At 48.8% G+C, this 13,250-nt stretch overlaps 1 protein-coding gene across 2 annotated transcripts in view; it reads right to left on the reverse strand.

Moving 5' to 3' along the window:
- The window catches only part of SSH2 (slingshot protein phosphatase 2), a 102,177-nt gene that overhangs the window by 47,215 nt on the left and 41,712 nt on the right, over positions 1 to 13,250 (reverse strand). Inside the window, exon 1 of one of the 2 annotated variants that reach the window (XM_059829365.1) lies at positions 7,417 to 7,515. The exons of the other annotated variant lie outside the window; for it this stretch is intronic. Within the exon in view, the coding sequence (XP_059685348.1) occupies positions 7,417 to 7,472 (56 nt within the window). The 5' untranslated portion in view covers positions 7,473 to 7,515. Of the gene's footprint in view, positions 1 to 7,416; positions 7,516 to 13,250 lie in introns of those variants that run through there. 2 annotated transcript variants of the gene reach the window in all.

Here is a 13,250-nt window from a genome sequence, read left to right on the forward strand (position 1 = left end):
AACATTTCGTGATGTACTTGAAGGAACTAAGGACAAAAAAGTCAGTAACATTACGACGGTGTCAGGGTCTTGCTCTGGTGACTGTGCCGGGAAACTCGGTGACGTCCTGCCGAGCAGACGCTGCTCTCCGAAAGACGGGCTCCCGTTTGCTTACCCACCCTGGCATTGAGAGGGACAGCTTAGCCACGCGCACCCGCCCTGCTCCCATGCACGCACCCAACGCATTACCACGCAACTCTCGGATGGGTGTTTATTCTGCGCTCATCACCCCTGCTTGTTAACAAGGCACACGAATATTCCTCTGTTTGCTTTCTTACAACTTTCTCATCCTGGCAAACCAAGAGGAGGGCTAGAAATGGTGCTGACAAATTATTTGTTTTTATTTAGACTAACTGGCTTTCAGTCTTTGCAACACAGAGGAATGCAGCTGTTCCACTTCGCGGTTTGTTTTTTGATTTCTCCATCTCTTTTTCAAAGCAAATAAAGGGAAAAAAAACAAACAACCCTAACAACAACAACAACAAAAAAGCCAGTGATAAACTCTTCACACACCACTACACAACGAGCTTTAAAAAAAAAAAAAAAAAAAAGGAAAGAAAAAACAATTCTGGGTTCATTTTAATCCAGCATCGAGTTGCAGAAAGCAAGCAGAAGACTAAGTTTTACAGGCAAAGGTGAGACTAATGATAGCTTTTCCCATCTGTACCTCTGTGCAAGTGAGGTTGCCCCTTAAATTATGACCTGGCAAAAGTAAATTTATCATTTGCTAATCAAAATGACCCTTCTCCACTCCCACCTGCCGTTTGGAGTCTCTCCCGCAACATCGGCAATACACCCAGAATACGGCTGCCCGTGCCCATCCGTTGGCCACCGTCTCGATGAGCTAGAGGTGGTTGAGCCACGACCCAGGTAACAGCCCACGCCAAAGCATCCCGTTAGGACGCCGTAAGATCGGAGGCTGCCGGGCAACAAGAGGCTCAGACGAGCAAACGCATTCTCTTACTCCAATTCATCTCTGTGCCTCCACGAGAGCCGTACTGCAAAATCCAGATGTAACAAATCTGCGCTTTTCCAGTGAAAAGCTGGACGTTTCACAGAGCCTGAACCAAACCCAGAGCCGCGGAGGAGATGGCAGGCAGGAGAAAGCCCAGGCTGGTGGGACAATATGGACCCCATTAAGCCATTGTGAGAAGTGTGCGAACAAACGAAGGGCTTCACTACTAAGTGACAAAGGTCATTTGTTTAAAAGAAAGGACTAAATCATTTATGGTTCAGCAGCCTGTGGACTTAGCCTACTTGTAACAAAGGTGTTTTGAGAAAAAGCATACTTCTTAAATGGCTTATTACAAATAAACCGAGACCCCAACGGACTGAATACAATGTTGGTGAGGGCCAGATAAGTACGGGATAAACAAGAAAATGCACTGACCAAGGAGCCTGTGGCCTTAATATACCTAAAAATGCCCAAATTTGAAAAGCTGCCAATGCCAAGAAGTGCCGACCCTACAGGGAGAGCTGACGGGCTGGATTCCTGTATCGCTCCCGGCTTTCGCGAACGCTGGGGTACGGCGTAATTTTATCATTCACCTCCGCAGGTTTCTCTCTCCCCAGCCTCCCTCAGCTGCAGGCTGGTGTCCTTGAGCCAGAAGGCTCATCTCCGTCACAAAACACTCGGTTAATCCTACACACCACAGCAATAGGTGCCTGCTCCGGCCCAGGTGCACGCACAGAGTCTTCCGAATACTTCGGCAAAAGCACAAGCATTCAGAAATAACAACAGGAGTGAATTTTACTCCATGTGTTTGCGGAAATAGTGTCTTCAGCCAGCTGCTACGAAACACCACGGCTGGCAACTCAAGTTGCAGATTTGCTCTGCACACATTACATCCATTACAGGGGAGAAAAAATATTTGCTGAACTAGTTTTAAGCCCATACGGGCTGATAATTTAAATGCTGTTTGCCAGGCTGATGCAGAGGAGACAGCAACTCTTCAGAGCCTATCGCAGAGCAGGATGCAGACTTTTAAACTTTCTCTGACCCCACAAACACTACTTAGAAGCAACATTTCAAGAAAGTTAGCCTGAAGTTGTTTAAAAAACAATGAAGTAATGTTTTAGCCAGGGGCTCCTTGATAAAGGTACAAGGAAGTACAGTCCTGCAAAAAAATCCCAGCCAGCCTACTCACTGGCCCCAAAATGTCCTTTTCTGCTGGTAATCTCACTCTGGTCCTTCTGCTTTGTAGTCTTTAAAAAAATCCCAAGCATTTCCAGAGACAGAAACATCTGCAGAAGTTTCAAGAAAACACAGAATCTCAGAGGCAACCTCTACCATTCACAGCCTTTTAAAACATGAACTTGGCCACCCAGCAGCGTGGGCTTCCTAACTACAACATATTGCTCAAAAACTGGTGGTGGTTTTGTCCTTGAAACACTAGTTTGCTGCTGGAGTTTTGATTTTACGTCTGATAACCATCTCTGTCTCTCTTCCAACCCCCTACCAGGAAGGATCGGTGAGACAAATACCCACAGCTTCCAGGGGAATAAAAGGAAAAGCCAAACAGGAAAAGTAGTTATGAACAATACAGCCCTGGCTTAGTTAATGATCAACTTTGGGGCACACAGCATACTACTTTTACCCAATTACCACAACTTATTTGCATAGAGTTTTTAGTAATCAGTGGGTTGTAAGAGGCCTTTTACGCATTGCATTTGTGTTATCGCAATCAGCAAAGAAATAAAAAAGATGAGAAATCCCCGACGACTCCGCTCAGTCAACAGGAAGCCCATCCACCGTGCCGGGGGAGCTCAGCTGCGCGGAGGGGTGGGCAGGAAGGGTAAGGGGTCAGGTTCCCCCGCCTGCACATTCCCATCGCGTCCTGGATGGAGTAGGAGGCTGTCTTCTGCAGTCATACAAACCCTGAGCACGTAAGGCAGACTTAACTGGCAAGCAGCGCTGCTATAGTGCATGCCGATCCTACCAGCCTCTACAAGAGATGAAGAGCTACTCAACTCGTTTCTGTGTTTCAAGCACCTCCAACCAGAGCGACCCTCAGCTCAGAAGGCAACTTCAGCTAGAGCTGACAGCGGTAACTGGAATCACTCTGCTGATCTTCCAGTCTTTTGAGCAGCTGTTTCCAAGCATCTCCTCGTCAACGCTTAAATATCATCGACTCTCAGCACAACGGTAACACGCTCACAAAGGTACAGCACTTACAATGGCACAGAGGCAATTAAAGATTTCCAGTAACACGCTGCTTGGAGGATCGCGGTCTAATCACTGAACAGTCAAGGTCTTTGGCAGCAATAACATTGTGAGCCGATAAAAACGCTGCAAGGTTTCCCATATGATAAATAAATAAATAAGCAGCTCTCCGAACAATGGCAACAGCAGCTGCACACCTACCTAAGTTCCTCCTGACTTGGCATAACTTGAAATGAGATGGTCGTGAAATTTCCGAGCGTAAAGGCCATGGCCCCATGACAAAGGTAAATGAAAGGGGTGGGGGAGGACGAGGGCCAAGGCAGGCTGGGCACAAAGACAGGTTGCAGCAAGGAGGCGGCGATACAATGAGCCTGAATTAGCCAGTGTTGTAATTTAGCGTACAGTTTGTAATTACCTGCACAGCCCGTAACTTCCTCTTACATTGTGAAGTGTTGTTTCTTCACACTACGCAGAAGAAGGGTTGTCACTTACAAGAACAGTGATTATGTGAGAGAGCAATAGACTGCTAAGCCAAGTCTGCAAGAACATTTTGTGGCTACCTTTAACCGTTCTCTGAAAAGAATTCTGTTTAACTTGTGGGTTTTACTACTTGTTAAGAGCTCCAAGATACATCCACAACACTGTGAAGAAACTATCTATTCTAGCTCCTTCTTTTTTCTTCCAAAGTTTAAAATACCTATAAAAACTATCAGTTAACATCTTATAATAGAAAACAGACTGCTATGAAGCCAGTACAAGAGCCATGGAAAGTAGCAAGCATATTCATGTTTTTAGATCCATCTGGCTCCCAAAGTGTTGGAGGATGAAGTAGTAACCGGTATCGGAGTGCGTTAACACGTGGCTCAACGTGAGCCCAGGGAGGGCTCTCCCTGCTGCTTTGCAGAAAGGAAGCCAAGGCAGAGAGAGAAGTATTTAAACACCCCCAAAAATGCACAGAAATGCCAGGGGGATGCGGGCACCAAAGCTAGGCGGTTATCTCTCAGGTTCAAAAGAAAGGCTAAGCATCCTTGGGACTTGGCCGCGGCGGCACGGGAAGGATGTGGCGCAGGAGGGAGCAAGAGCTGGGTCTTCCCAAATCCCAAGTGAGCACCCTGATCGCTGGATAATCCTGCTTTGCTACCGAGATAAAGAGGAAAACGGAGCGACAGAGGAATCTGGCATTATCACAGGGACACGGAAAAAACACTTCAGGGGCACCGACAATGAATGAGATACCTAAAACTTGGCCAAAGGCAGAGGAAGAGACTGCAGGCAGGAAGAACTCATCTACAGCAAATCCTCCAGGTTTCTTCTGTTAAAAATTCTTTGGTAGTTGCAGACTGTCTGAAGTCTTGCTTTTTTCCTATCCTTCCATCAGCTGCCTTAGAGTTTTAGGAGTTTTAGTAGACCAAAGTATATTTTGAATCCTACACACAAATAAAACAGTAAATCAGCTTAATTCCCACACTAGGTTCAGTGAGAGTAAGACTTTCTGGAATGAGTTACAACTATAAATTTTGAGCATTTTGACAAACACAAGTCTCTCGCACATTATTTGAATCCTTGTGAACCTGAAATGAATTAGACCCAGACCAGCTGACTACAGTACTGACTAAAAGCGTCAACACAAGAGTAATTTCTGCTGATCTCTGAAAGTCAGAGCTGATTAGCCAAATACATCTACTAAAGAATACACTGAAACAGAAGTTTCTGATAACATTTGGGTCACTACTGCCGTTCCCATTCCACAGAGAACGCGTTTTTAGCACAGCAAAACAACAAAATCTAGATTTTTAGGTCTTGCCCACGATGAAATAAGGACATCCAATATTAATCAGCCTTTGTGAACTTGTAATTAGGACTACAAACTTTATAACAGGTCTTTATCATGCCAGCCCGAAAGCCACAGCACCGTCCTGATGGAGAATGCTACCAAAATATTAACCCGGTGCTCAGCCTCGCGCGAACACTGATGTGTGGGCCAAAAGCTCTGTTATTCTCGTGCTTATTAATCTTTCCTTCCAGGAGGCAAAGGACAGCGTAAGCTCCTCTGATAACTCAGTTATCTCTCTCCCCAGAAAAGGAAAGGGTGGTCCTTCCAACCAAGGGGTAATTTAAACTAGTACTAGATACGAGACCGCAGGGCTACACGCGACTGAGGGAGCAGAGACGAGCAGTGTTTCCCCTTTCTTTTGATCCCTTTCCGTACAGCCTCAAACTGTGGGTTAAGTGTTTGAGCAGTGTGTAAAACAAACATCTTAAAAGCACTTAAATTGTTACCTAGCTACCTGATAGAGCTTGGTAAATCATCTTGAGCTGTAAGGAAATGTTTCAGCCTATAGTAGGTTGGAGTTTTTTTCCACAATTCCAGAATTACTGCTACTTCCCAGAGCCCAGGGCATATCCAATTTGCATCCCTGCTTCCACAGAACAGTTCAGGTATATCACTGTTAAACCCACGTTATCAGCAACCACAGGGAAAGCCGACATGTTTACAGGCAACACTGCGAGCGGAAAAAAATTACTAATTACATGCATTTTGTATTGAGTATGAAAGGCTCAGAGAGAATTAACGAAACTGATTACCAACTACAGCAGTGATTGCTAATGCTCAAAAAAGAGGGCACAGACTCCGGGGACTTACTCCCATACCCAGCATGAGCAGGGATGTCTGCTAAAGACCTCGTAAGTGCAAGGCAGCTCAACTTCTAGCAGGAGCTTCTTGCGAGAAGAACACAGTTCCAGGTGGGACCCAGCGTTTTATCCTGCTATCTTTAAGCCTTTCATGATGTTTCCAAGAGATAAAACAGCCGTTGGCTTCTTTAAAGAAGTATCAAGCATGCCCAGGCCACAGCAACTATCTCTCCGAAAGCCTTATCTACCACCCCCTAGCAGCCATTTCCCCCTTAATCCTTCCAGCCAAACCCCACAACTCAGGCAGCCACTGTTAATTGTCTACAAATTAAATGATTATTTGTATCTGCATTTCAAAGGGGGGTGCGCAGCTGGAGAGACTGATTTTTCAAGCAGCTTAGTAAGGGGCACAGGGACAACTCGGTCCGCACTGTATCGCTGCCTGAGACTGACGGTACTAAAAAACCAGCATCAGCTCACAGTTCTCCCTGATGACCTGCAGGTCCTGAGCGTAAGGTCTCAGTCCTGCTCCTGCTGCACTGACCTGAAAACCCCAGCCCCAGCCAAACCCCAGTCCCACAGCCCCAAGCCCCAGTCCCAAACCCCAAGCCCCAGTCCCAAACTCCAGTCTCAAGCCCCAAGCCCCAGTCCCACAGCCCCAAGCCCCAGTCCCACAGCCCCAAGCCCCAGTCCCACAGCCCCAAGCCCCAGTCCCACAGCCCCAAGCCCCAGTCCCACAGCCCCAAGCCCCAGTCCCACAGCCCCAAGCCCCAGTCCCACAGCCCCAAGCCCCAGTCCCAAGCCCCAAGCCCCAGTCCCAAGCCCCAAGCCCCAGTCCCACAGCCCCAAGCCCCAGTCCCACAGCCCCAAGCCCCAGTCCCACAGCCCCAAGCCCCAGTCCCACAGCCCCAAGCCCCAGTCCCACAGCCCCAAGCCCCAGTCCCACAGCCCCAAGCCCCAGTCCCACAGCCCCAAGCCCCAGTCCCACAGCCCCAAGCCCCCCTGCCACCTCTCGGGAGGCCCGAACCAGGGGGCAAACCCCGGGGCTGATCTCTACCTGAAGCCCAAGAGAGGGCCAAGGTACGCGCCCGCGGGAAGCCCGCGCCTCACTACCAGCGCAGGCTGGGGCAGTGCCGCAGCCCGGCCCCGCACCGCCCCGGTCCCGCACCGCCCCGGGCACGGCACGGGGGAAGCGGCGGCTCCGACGGGAGCACGGGCAGACCCCGGCTTCCCTCGGGCAGTTACCGTAGAACACTTATCTTAGCGCCCGGCCGAGAGCCGGAGTTCTTGTAGGGAAGAGAAGGGCGAAGCAGCGGTAACGGAGAAGCGGGCAGCCCTGCGGTGCCGTGCCCCGCGCCCGCCTCCCGGTGCGGTGCCGGCTCCGCGCCCGGGGGAAAGTTTGCCCGAAGGAAATCTGCGGCGGAGCCAGCTACCGAGAGCGGGGAAAGCGCAGCCCGGGCGGCCGCCCGGCACGCCGGGGAAGGGGGACCCGTTCGGAGCCAGTGCGGGCGGAGCGGCACCCGGGGCGCAGGCGGGAGGGGAGGTTTTGCCGGTCGGTGCCGGTCCCTCCCGGTACTCACAGCTGGGCGATGGCGCTCTGGGAGATCACGGCGTTGTCGGAGAAGTAGGGGATCATCGCGGCTCCCCGCGGAGGCGGCCGCCCTGCCCCGCGGCATGGGGAGCCGAGCCCCGCCGCCGCTCTGCCCCGCGGCCCGCCGCGCTCCGGCCGCCCCCCGCCACCGCCCAGTGCGCAGGCGCGGCCCCGGCAGCGGGGCGGGACCGGCCCCCGGCTCCGCCCCCGGCCCGCACGTGGCGGCGCGGGGCTCCGGGAGCGGGGCCGGGAGCGGGGCCGGGAGCGGGGCCGGGAGCAGGCGGACGCTCCCCTTGGCGCAGGGGCCAGGGTTTGACCGCTGGTTCCCCCAGGAGGGCGGGGGGACGCTGCCGGGGGCGGCTTTTTTTTTTTCTCCTTTTCTCCTTGTTTTGGCCTTTTCCCCCCTAGATCCCGGCAGAAAGGCCGGGGGATGCTGCAGACTTCAGAACTAGGTGTGGAGCAGCACATGAAAAGATTTTTTGCAAAAGGCAGGCAGCGACCTTAATTTCTCTCCTGCAGGAGACGGGGGAAATAGTTCTTGGCACTGACTTTCACAGGCAGAGACCTGACGACTCGTTTTCTGCCTAAGGAGAAGAGCAGCAGCTGCCTTTCAACGCTATTTAATCTTTGGCTCCATCGTCCCTCAGGAGGAAAGGAAGAGAGGAAGTTCTTTGGAACAAAAATCTTGTCCTGGGGCTGCTGGGAATGCAGATGTTACAGCGCAAGGGAAACTCAGGATACACTTTTCCGCTGGGGAGAGTCGGGGGGCAGTTTGCTCCGTCCAGAAACTGTTTATTCCAGATCTGCGCTCTCCAGCCCTCACACGGAGCAGGCAGTTTCAGTAGGAGTGTGGGAAAACAAGCGAGAAACCTTGGACGCTAGCTCAGTTTTCCGTTTCCCCTAGGAATGCAGGACTTCCCAGCACAGAGGGACATAAATAAGATACTATTCTTAAGTCGACTGGTGGGGATGGCACGTGCTCAGACGCAGGAACAAGGCACAGGCGAGCTGGCGGTGGAAGATGCAAGTTTAAATGCATGTACTTATTAATGACACCTACTCAATAGCAAAAAGAACAGTGCCGGGGCATCACTGCAGAACTGCCCCTAGGATCAGGCAGCAGAGCTAGAAATCAAAAGAAAGCTTTGTCTAGGTTTTTTTTTCCCCAACTATTAGCCAAAACTTTCAGAGAAGCAGAGAGGGGTTTAAAAAAAAAAAAAATAACACACTGCGATGGCAACGGCTCCAGGTCTGAGACTTCACAGGAGCAAGACAGACAGTTGTCTGAAAGGTCTCAACCATCCCCACCTCAGGGACTCCGAGAGAAAAGGATGAAGCAGCAGAATTTGTGATTCTGCAAGTTTTGCTAGAATAGGGTTTGGATGCATTAATTTAAGCAATGTCATCTTACATAGCCAAGAGCACATCTCTGGTAATGGCTCCTCACAGCTGTAAAGAAAATGCAGTGCCAGCTTGCTGCAGTGCCAAAAAAAATCATTTTGTTAGGCAGAAATGAAGTCAGTTGCAAGAAGCAATGGAAAAATGAGGACGTTAGAGAAATGGAGGGTAACTCAATCCTTCTAGAGGTCAAGAGACTGGCAAGAACCTCATATTCAGTAGTAACACATACCACACATTCATAGACTGAAAAACAAACCCAGAACTTGTGTTCTATTCTAATTAATAACTGAAGGGCTTTATTGAAGCACTGTAGAAGACTAAATGCACTTAGATACTGTCCAGACAGATGTCAGATTTCTTACATGCAACTAACATTACAAACGCAAGCGCTTAAAACCTGCTAAAAACAAGTGCAGTGATTAACTACAAGCAACACTATTAAAGCAGCTACTCATAACACATGGATAATAGATTTGTAAATTAATTAGTCCTGGATTAATGCAATCATGCACTGCATCTCCATATGCTAGGAGACCAAACGATGATAGAAATACCCCAGCTTTTTTCTTTTTGAACCTTTAGAAAACAGGAGTAGGAAATCCTCAAAGAAGTTCATATATTGGAATCTGCACTAATAAAAGGTATTTGAACCTGGTTTTGTTGCCGTAAAGGTTGAAACACCAGCCCGAGACTGACACTGCTTTCAGGCTACGTCTTCGTGAGATTAGCATGTCAGTTCCCCCTGTCCATTTGTATAGCGTGTGTTACTTTCATATTCTGCTTTTTAAAATCAGACGTAAGGAACAACCCTGTTTCTTTGTCAAAGTTGCATCCTACATTCAGACAGGAGCAGAGGTATTGACCCAATAACCTGATCTCTCAGCAAGGAGCAGGCAGAAAGAAGGGGCTTCGAGGGGATGGACAAGATGGAGCTGAAGGCAGCAGGTCACAAGACAGCCAAGAAACCGCTCCTTGCTGGAAGCGGGTGCGCTCTGCGGGGACAAATACATACAGAATTTAAAGTGCACAGAATTGCAGTGATGACAGGTAGCCGTCTAAATCACTACCGTGCTGCAATAGAGCATGTGAGCACAGCCATTAATCACCGCATGACACGGTGTAAATAAGTCTGGCCAGGGTCTCCAGTGCTTCCCAGCCCAGTGCACGAAATGACACTTTGCAGCGGGGGAAAAGGGCACTGCCTGTCCGAATTTTCGGTCGGCATTTCGTGCTCCCCAGGAGGTCACAGGATTAGCAGGGCCATGGCCGCCTGCCGCAGAGGCAGGCGGTAAACAGCACCGCATCTGCACTCGGTACAACACGACCCTCGTCGGGCAGCAGGATTTCATTTAACCTTTGAACACCACACAGACTAACAAACTATGGTTACACACATCATGCAAGACCCACACTGTAAAAAAACCTATCCCAAAACCTTTGCAAAGCTAACTAAGGCAGCTACTTCGGCAGCTAGAACCAGTTATGGAAGCATCATGGAAAAAAAAACTACGATGAGGAGTGTTAAGGAGGTCTGGCCAGGCACTTCAGGAGGAGGGAGCAGAGGGAGTGCCCACCAGAGCTGCCTCTGGATCGAAGTTTAAGGAGGTGGAGGGAGAACGTGCATGCACAAATCTCTTGTATTGACTTGTAGTGTTCTGTCTGGCAGACAAGGCGGCTGAAGATATACGATTTATTCATACAGTCATCATCTCCCCCAGTGTCTGTATCTCAAAGCTATACAGTCGCAGTAGCTTGCACCAGTAACTTCAGCTGCCTTACTTTCCTCGTGCATTTTAACACCTTTTGATCTTGCAGTGATGTAATAGAGTAATTCTGTCCCCTGCACGGGGCTAACAGCTTGCAAATGGGATTCTTCTTGGACAGCTGAGGCCTTGGTGACCAGTAAAAATGCATGAAGCACTCTAGTCAGGTCTTGCATTAGCATGCACAGATTTGACGCTTGCAGAAAGCATGCTTACAGCTGGACAGAGAGTCCTGTCAGTGCACATAGCCCACATGCAAGGAGGGCATTAATCAAGCTAATGTTTCCATCCAAGATCAACAGCTGAAGGCTGAATTGCTGCTTCTTGTCAGACCACACAAAGGTGTGGGTGTCACCATATTCCACCCACTCCTCTCCCACAGGGGTTTACTGAGTGTCTGCTCACATGCTAAGATGATTAAATCTGGAGCACGGATTGTCTTATTAGACATGTTCAATTCTTAGCCTACACTGGGGTCTGGTGACCTTTTCATTTCGGAATATGTCTGCCAGCAAGACTTCCTCTGGTCTTCTCAGTTCTCTCCTTTTGATGCCCTAATGAAGACAATACATTGTCATAGTCTCTCTAAAAGCTTATTCCAGTGGGTATGAAGGGCTGGGTATTATTTTAAGTCCGTTTGGACTGAAGTCCAGGTACTCTCTGCAAAAGCAAGGAATGTTCTTCTCTTCCTCTAACACAGCAGGGTAAACCCATGGAAGGTACTACAGCTGTAGTGTTAGTCACGTTCAAGGTAAAGGGAACAGTGTGATGCTGTCAGGCATAGGAATTTTGGCCTAAATCTATTAGCATCAGTGTAATAGATAAGGCAACGCAGAACCAGGACCCATGTTTTCAGAGGATTATTAAAAAAAAAATTTGTGAAATTGCTGTGTTAGGCAAACAAACCTCCCCCTCACCACCATCACATCCTCTCTCCACAGAGCGATGAGCTACGGCAGTGCCTGCTCAGCCACCTTTACTGCGCATATGGAAAGTTTGTTCTTTACTGCCGGGCAGCTGTTTCCGGTGTCGTTTATGAAAAGTTACCAAATTTTGAAAACAACATGTCGCTGCCCACAGCTGAGCACCGGCGTCTTGCACAGGCGCTGCCGGAGAGAGCAGAGGTACCAAGTTCATTTCCGTGTGCAGAGGTGGGGCTGAGTGCTTTGTTTTTCTCACCGGCAGCTATACTCAATCTTTCCCCACAAAAACAGATGTCTCAGCATCAGGTCTGACGGGGAAAAAAGGTCCTAAGAGGTGGCTTTGAAGAATATGGTGCCACACTCCAGCTGTCTGAGGGTCCAAGGATTGATGCCTTTGTTTTTCTGGTGGGAGGTCAGTTAAATCATCCTATTGCAGTGAGGACATGCGACTTTCAGCAATGAGCAGAGTCTACAGATGTGTCTGAGTGGCTTAAGAGTCCAAACAGATGACTTATCTGGGAAGAGCCTTAAATTAGTGCAGCAAACCTGTAAACAGGTAGAGACTGATCCGTTGAGAGCAGCACCTCCTGTGCTCGTCTCCTACTGCTGCCTCCCCATCTCAGAGGGAGAAGTTGATCTGTCAAAAAGTCTTCTGGCCATTTTTAGCATGGGAGACAAGCCAACTGTATTATGTAGTCCAATTTATCAGGAAAACATGAAGCCATTTCAGTAGCAGTGATCATAAACAAGCCAATGCATGCAGGGCAGAATGAGATACAGTAAAGAAACAAAGCTTTCCCAGTGAGGAAGAGACATACCACCCACCACGGCAACACTTACATACACCAGCTTTATTACACACAGTAAGGGAAATTTAACAAAGTAATTATAAAGCAGCCCATATCTGGTTAAAAAAAAAAAAAAAGAGGGCGGAGGGAGGAACAGGGAAAGCACGCAAAACTATACTTGAATCCTGAAGAACCAGTCAGAACAGGAAGCCATGTTCTAAATTTGGTTATTTAAGCTGTCAAAGAGCATTTCTGTTTCCAGTTCTTGAGCAAAGAAATCAGACAGGCGCAGGGGTAGGGTGATAAGCATCACAGAAAGAACAAAACCCTGCTTTTAAAGCCCCTTTGGTCAGTTGCCCATCGTGATCAATGATTAGGCTTCTTAGTTGAGAATTCAACACCTATTTTGCAATAGTATCACTTCATTAAAGCCTTCCTTCACAAACCCCACACCCAATCATGGTATAGTTTACTTATCATTAAATCTTAGAGGGGCTGACACAAAGAGGTCAATGCTTAATTACACCCATTTTACAGAGGCAGAAGCAAAGAAGACTGAAGGGACCTGAGCAGTGCCACCAGGCAGCACAGGTCGGAAAAGGGACACAAGCAGCAGCATCTATCACCCTGGTCTTTCAACAAGCAACACTAACAGACATGGGTAATACGCTGAGACACAACTTTTGCAGAAACATCTCCCACAGCCACCTTCTCCTGCTTTCTGGAGAGCTGCCTTCCACATGCATTCAAGCAATTGAAGAGGAGCTTTGAAGAAACTAGTTCATCGGATGCAAAAACTACAATGCATCTTATTTGCACGGCAAAACGCTCTCCATGCAAACATCTACATTGCTACTAAAAAGTTAATCCAGACCCTTGCAAACTGTTACAGCATTGCTCTAAGTCCAGCAAGGAAGAAACATGCCTGAATGACATGGCTGAGATCAT

This window comes from Gavia stellata, chromosome 25 (genome assembly GCF_030936135.1).
Source record: "Gavia stellata isolate bGavSte3 chromosome 25, bGavSte3.hap2, whole genome shotgun sequence".
In the NCBI taxonomy this organism is placed as follows: Eukaryota; Metazoa; Chordata; class Aves; order Gaviiformes; family Gaviidae; genus Gavia; species Gavia stellata.